Source organism: Myripristis murdjan, chromosome 7 (genome assembly GCF_902150065.1).
Source record: "Myripristis murdjan chromosome 7, fMyrMur1.1, whole genome shotgun sequence".
NCBI classification, from domain to species: Eukaryota; Metazoa; Chordata; class Actinopteri; order Holocentriformes; family Holocentridae; genus Myripristis; species Myripristis murdjan.
The window spans coordinates 10848376-10855704 of record NC_043986.1 but is presented as its reverse complement, the minus strand read 5'-3'; the positions used below and the strand labels follow the sequence as shown (position 1 = coordinate 10855704).

Genomic DNA, 7329 nt, shown 5'->3' with positions numbered 1-7329 from the left:
TTTTTTTTATATCAAACCTGTCAGATTTCAACAAAATACACAAAGAACAGTCACAATACATGAGGAATTTATTACTAAAAGGGACTTTGATCTAGATAAAAAATGGATATGAAAAAGGTAAAAAAAAAAAAAAAAGTATATTAAATACACTGTCCAAGAGACTGTATAATTATGTACAATGTTGAAAATATCCTGAATATGCCCAAAGTTGCTGTTTGAACAAAGAAAGGAAAAAAAGAAACTCTCTCAAATACATAAAATAGACTTTGAACTTCAGTTTACAATCTTGTATCAAGACTCATGTATAAGTAGGAAACGGTAATACTTGTGCATCCAGCTATTTCAAGGTGTAACTAAGACTGGTGGGTTACACTTTTACCTCAGTGGCATAGCAGTAGATCAACACGTATCACCAATTCTGCCATGTGTGTTACAAACCATACTCTGAGATTAGGACTCATTTGAAGGCTTTTGCGCAGTTTTCAACAGATGACCAAAAATGACAGAACTAGCATAGGTGTAGTGGTTCATCTTGCAGGGCAAGACACAAACCAAATGCTGAAAATAAACAAAAACTTTGTACTCACTGTATAAATTTCAACCTCAGTTTACAATGTTGCTTCTGACAACCCTTTAGCCTAAAAAGGTAGTTTGTCTCATCAAAAAATAATCGTGGTATGTGGGTATTTTCAATTTTATATTAAATGTGAAAAATTTATTTTAAATATACCACCTAACTAGCAAACAAACACTGACAGTGGCCAATCAGCAAAAAGTTATATTACTGCTGTTAAAATGCCACCTTAAGCATTGCACTTATTTCCCTGTATGACAAAAACAACATGTAAACTGTGTGTTGGCAAAAAAAAGAAATGGTTGTGATTATTACCTTTCAGAGTATGATTTGTAAATCAGTACAAATCTGATTCCTCAAACAGTTCAGGCCGGGCGATACAAAATACGCAGTGTTTCAGCTGCAATACCGATGCTCCGACGGTGTACCAAAAAATATTGAGCTGGAGCTGAGGCCTGAGAGGCAGTGCTTTCTGTTTCAGCCTTGTCCCACCAGCCAGGATCGGCCTGTGGCGAGGCTGACCTTGGAGAACGTGGCGTGGCAGAGTTGTGTCCTGATCTAGATGAGCTGGTGTGAGAGTCTTTCCCAGAAAAGGACCGAGTGCGTCCTGCTGTTGAACGGAGCTCAGCCACAAGCACCACACACACTTCTGACACCGTGAGCTAACTCCGCCAGTTCACCATCCTCATCTGACCTCACAACAGTTTACGGTTCAGAATCTCCCAAACCATTCTTCTTCTGAAGTAGGGCATGTGTTTCTGGTAATTAGAAACCGGGAAAATCGGGTTAGCCATTGTCACCATCAAAGTATTAACCACACACATGCTCGTTGTTGTTGTTGATTGTGCCTACCTGTGTAAATGTGATTGGCTTGTCTTTGGTGATATACTCTGCGTACTTGCATGTGAACATTCCACAGTCACTGCCATTCATCTGCTGTGGGATTTCCTGTATGAGAGCAAGGGAGAAAAAAAGCACTGTAAGTCTAATGTTAATGTTGTGCATCAAATAAGCTCTTTACCATCCGAGAACACAAAATGACCTTAATATATCTGCAGGGGTTTGACAGTGTTCCACTCTGTTTAAGGAAAACATTTTGTTCAAGCAAAATAAGACAAAGATGTATTATTCTTACTACTATGACACTATTTAGCACAGCTGCATATTAAATTCAATTTTCAATTTCAATTCAAAGAACTTACTCACATAAAAACTACAAGAACAATTGTACCAAAGCAACAAAGTACAATTTGTTCAAATATTTGGACACATTAAAAATACATTAAACAATACATGAAAACATTTTAACAGCATTAAGATTAATATTTGTTAATTATTAATTAAGTATATATACAGTATATTGTGTATGTATGTGCTGTGTGTCTAGGTCACTCACTGTCCACTGTCCCTCAGGTTGTGGCATGTTATGTTACCCTTTTACTGGACATGTCTAATAGATCTCCGATTAGCTAGCTCACGCATCTGCTGTGATTTGCATTATTTTTCTGTCAATTACAAGTCACCATAAGCTCTCAGGGACCTGCTGATAAAAGTCATCGATTGGATTCAATGCAGACCATGTGTGTAGGACTTACATGGCGCAATTTGCTGTGCAGAGTCCAGCCTGAGGTATCCAGTTCTTTGCCCTTCTTGTCCTTGCTTTCCTGTCGCAGGTATTCTCTGTGGGCACCAAAACCAATTACTTTGTATGCCTGTGCCCTGATTCCATTTAAATGTCTCAATAAATTTGTTACAAGATCAATCAATATACAACAGTGCAAGCTTCAAATTGCTAATGTCAAAAAATAAATATGATACAAACTTACAACAATATCCTGCAAGCTTCAACATTGTTTCCTCCCATAGAATCAAAGTACATGATGGTCTTCTTGCGGAAATCCACCACCTAAACAAAAGACTGCCATGTAAACAAAACTGCAATATATGAATCACAAGACTAGCTGTTACCTCTAGACAAATAATACATGTAGTCATTTTAACTTACAGAGAGGCACCAGTGCACCCCCAAGTGGACAGGAACCAGCAGGATGTCCACAGAGAAGATGTCCATCTTTTTAGTCCAGCGGCGGACAGCAGAATAACCGCTGCTACGCAGCTTGGGAAAGAAAAAAGTGTTGAAAGTGTCGACTGTTGGCAGGTTGGGGTCCTTGCTTCGCTCCACCAGGAGGTTCATATAAAAGTTGATCACCTAAGAATAAGGAAAGTGTGATGAAGAGTGTTAAAGGTGGCTGAATAACCACTACTGTATGACATGTTTGGAGGAGCAACAAGTGCTAGGCTTACACGTATATGTTAATCATAGTAAGTTATCCTTCGAGTATGTAGTAAGTGTTTTGTGGTATGCACAACCGCAAAAGTGCCACACCTACCACCTTCCATGCACACACATACCAAAGCACCATGGCAGCTTTTAAATTCTAATTTGTGGATGATGCACTCACCTCATCATTGAGCCAGTTGAGGTGGCTGAGGGTCTGCAGGTCCTTGCGTGTGAGACTGAGCCCAAAGCCTTCACTCAATACTTCATGTGGACTACCTCCTCTCAGCGCCCGGTTCACCTCAAGCTCCATCTCCTTCATTGGCAGAGACATCATGAATGGGAAAAGGGGTCTAATTTGTTATACATGAATATTTCTCCAAAAAATTAGAGCCAGTTGGGGAAAAGATAGAATAGCTGTGGATAGACACTGAGGAAACATGACTATACCTCAGTGAGTTCAGGGAATTCTGGTTTCTCCTCCAGGGACTTGGGCTCTTCTACTACAGGAGTCAAAGGAACCTCCTTCTCCAAAGGGACTCGTACATGGACCTCCACATCTGGACTACGCTGTCGTTCCTCAGACAGGCGCTGGTAACCAGAATCAAAGGGAGGTAAGTGGACTAACCGGAGACAAAACCAGAAGACACTGAAATAGGGTCTTTCTAGTGCAGACTCACCTGCCGTAACAGCTGGGCAGCCAAGGCCTCCTGCTCTTCAATTTGTCTCCGTCTCTCTCGTGCACGTGAGTCATACATACTGGTCCTATGATGAAATAACATAGCTTGTTGCTCTGTAACTGTTTTAAACATACTATGAGCAGATAACAGATCAGCTGTATAATGAATTATATTAATGAAAATGTACTTACAGTTCTTTGATCCATAACTCTGCTTGGAAGCATGGCACACTGCAGAGACAGAGAAATAAGTTACTGTGTAAAATGAGCTATGCAGCAGTGCTACAGAAGTTGTCCAATATTAAAGCTAATGAATCCACACAATATCATCAGTTTTATCCAAGCATGTTACAAACTCCTAAAAGCTTATGCCTAAAAACAGAGCTAAGCAATAGAAAAAACAATCCAACAAGATACTTGATGTACAGAGAAAATCTCAAAATCACTCAAAACAAAAACTAACCTTGAGCTGTCTGGCTTTATACCCTTTTGCTCTTTTACAATTATTACGGAGTCGCCATCGTGAACTGCAAGATAAGAATACAACACCAATATTACGTAAACAAGCAAACAGAGGCAATTTAATTATGAAACTCTACATTGCCTTAGTTTTCATTAGCTGTAAACACAAAAGTCTGAGAGTTTCACCTGATGATTGTGTGTCCTGAGATGAGGTATCTTGCAGGGCAGCTGGGGAAGGTGCAGATATGAGAGTGGCTGTTCCACTGAGGCTGATTTCAGCACCTGGAGACCATGTCTGGTTCCTTGGCTTGCCAGAGTCCTCCACTGGGCTGGGGAGGTTACTGGAGCTCTGACTGGATATGCCCCTGGGACTGGGGGGTCCGCTGGGTCCCTCTGAAGTTCCTCCTGCCCCTGACCCAGCAGGGGACGAGAGGTGTAGCAGCCTTCGACTGGTGCTAAGGAAGCTGGTGCTGAGGAGAAAGAGGGGCAGATGTAACACAAGGGAGATGGAGAAAGGAGTATCCAAATGCAGGCAAGTCATGAAGTCCCTGCCTCTGGAGTCACATGTGTGCCGCCACTAGCCTACAAATGAATTCTGACAGTGCTTTCTATTCTGTGCATCCCCTACTATGTCTCACTCTTTACTTCTGTGCACCCAGATTAGGATACGTGTGAAATGGTTACTGAGCAGTAACACGGTTGGAATGGGGTCTTGCTAAAGATATGGGAAGTGTGACTATGTATACTTACAAATCTCTGTGTGACCGCACAATGGCGTGTGAGCTGCCGTTATGGAGGAAAGATGACTGACCACCAGAGACCATGGTCAGCAGCTGCCTGTACACCTCCTTCTCATCTTCACGAATAGACTAGGCCAACAGAGAGAGGAAACACACAAGATTAATAAACAAATACAACAAGTGACTGAGATAATATCCAGCCTTATTCAATACAGTCCTGCTGTCTGACCTCCTGTGCAGTGCAGTGAGGTCTGGCCCTGTGTGTGCGGCTGGATGAGGTGCTGTGTGTTGGGCTCTGCACCACTTTGATGGGAAAGGTCTTCTCATACATGGTGTTGTAGGTGTTGCTGATTGTGCCTGTCGCACTGAACTGACTGCAGTGACAAAATGACACATTGTTAATTAAAAACGATCAACCGACAGAATGTAATACCATTCCAGTATGATAACAACTATACACCCAACAGGAAATATTCCATACAATTTTCTTTTGAGGCAGCATCATACCTTGATGTTCCATGTGGTCGTAGGTTGAGGGGCCTGCCTAGCCGTGGAGTAGAGTATACTTTAGGAGTGCTCGAGGGTGGCAAGCTGACCGAGTGCCCATTTGTTTTGGGTATTTCACGATGTGCAAGACTCATGCACACTTGTCGCCTGCAGACTTTTGATCCCATAATTGTCTTCTCAGTTCGTAAAGAGTCTACAGTTAAAAGATAAAACAAAGATCACGTCATCACCAGAAGCTTTACGTCTCAAAATGATGAACCTTGTAGCATGTCGCAAATGATACTCTCACCTGATTTGGATGCTTTCCATTCCAATGTTGTCGAGGGTGCAGCGAATGTCTCATCCAGAAAGTTTCCCTCTACAGTCTGTGAGCAAACAAATTAAATACATACATGAATTGTATAAGCAAAAGAAAAAGAAAACGCAACACAGGTTGATGTAATTAACCTTACCGGCCTTCCTGCCCAAGCCATTGCTGATGTTGAGGCCTGAGGCTGTGGATGGTCTTCTAGTGGTGGAGGACCAGGGGAGGCAGGCAGTATGTTTCTCAAGGTAGGACTCACATTGTTTCTCATCCATGTGGCCACAGTAGAGCTATGGCTCTTTACCCCTTCGGCTGCAATCTTGACTGAGTCAATGAGATCTCCTAGAAGAATTTCAAAAATTAGGCAAATACAATAAAGCGCATCAAGCTGGACAGGTCTGATTGATTTTGTTTTCATAGCCACACCACTGTATGCTCTAAGGAAGGTGAATTTGCAATTACCCATTCGAGATTTCTTGATCATCAGGCCATCTTGATTGATGTTATGTCCATCTTCCAAACTTAAGAAAACAAAAGAAGTGCCGTCAAGTGGTGTTAAGCTAAACACAAACTGGTGAACCAAACTTTGAAAAAGACCACGTAGCAATAATCTCTTCAAAACAAAACAACTGATTCACACACAGCTGTGACAATCCATCAAAAGACAACGATTAAATTGCGTCACTGACTTCCAATCAAGTCGGAAAACATTGATTTTTGGTCCCAAATTTTCACTTAAATTAACTGACAACACAAGAAGGAGCAGTAACGTTACAGATCACAGCCTACCATTCAATTGGTCTTTTTCTCCTCATATGACCATCTTCCTGTGCCCTGTGTGCATCTGAGTGGTCTTCAGCTGGTACTCCGTCGCGAAGACTGGCAAAGCCGGTTCCTATCCATTCGTAGATTTTATTCAGCATCGTTCGAAAAGTTAAAAAAAAAATAGCCGTTGGAAAAAAAAATAAACGCAATGCTTGCTATCGATTCGGCTGCCACAACAGTCAAAACAAACACCGCTAATGCAAGTCATTCGACTCAAGCAGGTCAGCTGTGGCTATTTTGCTGGCTAACAGTCCTCACAAATATCATGTTACTTTTCCACCAAACGAGCTAACTGTTAGCTAGTTCGCTTAGAGTTATCGCTAGCAGCTTAGCTAGCAAACGTGCTAGGCTAACTACCCTCGGTAGCTAACGCTGTTAGCCACCGAGCTAATTTACAGAACTGTGTTTAAATTTCAGTCGGACTGCAGTGAGTCGCAACTAACGCGTCCCGAAAAACAATGGTCATTTTAAGTCGCATCAGAACACAAGTACGCCGCCGAAACGTGACTTTAAATTGCGTTTAAACTCGCTAAAGAATAGGCTCTCCCGCTTCTTCCTCATTCAAAACCACAACATGGCTGAACTCGGTGGTTCACCAAACTGCGCGCTGATTGGTTGAGCGCACGGAGCGAGGCAGAGTGTTCCGTACGTTCATTGGCTGATTGTTGATTGGAGGAAAGTGTCGAGGTATCGACTATCAATCAGGTTACATCTGCCAGCACACGGAGCTGGACTGACTTCAGAAAACAACGTGGAGACAAACTGGTGAGTTTAATGAAGGTGTAGCCAAAAAAAACAAGAGTCAGCTTCTGTCTTTATATCTCTTAGAGCCCCACTGCTTTTTCAGTGAGATAATAATAATAATAATAATAATAATAATAATAATAATAATAATAATTCATGATCATGTGATTGCATCTTGGAAGTTTTATTGTCCAACTGTAAATGACAAAAAATGGA

At 41.7% G+C, this 7329-nt stretch overlaps 1 protein-coding gene across 1 annotated transcript; it reads right to left on the bottom strand.

Annotated features, from left to right (window-relative positions):
• Positions 1-50: 50 nt before the first annotated feature.
• senp1 (SUMO specific peptidase 1) lies at positions 51-6976 on the bottom strand. Its single transcript, XM_030056205.1, has 18 exons — positions 6334-6976; positions 6007-6065; positions 5693-5886; positions 5530-5605; positions 5241-5433; positions 4963-5107; positions 4744-4862; positions 4180-4463; positions 3995-4058; positions 3724-3762; positions 3533-3617; positions 3303-3443; positions 3037-3168; positions 2580-2783; positions 2401-2480; positions 2170-2254; positions 1427-1522; positions 51-1332 (listed from the first exon to the last, which is right to left on the bottom strand). Exons 1-18 carry the CDS (start codon positions 6465-6467, stop codon positions 1270-1272), a joined length of 2193 nt encoding a protein of 730 aa, XP_029912065.1. The 5' UTR covers positions 6468-6976; the 3' UTR covers positions 51-1269.
• Positions 6977-7329: the final 353 nt, after the last annotated feature.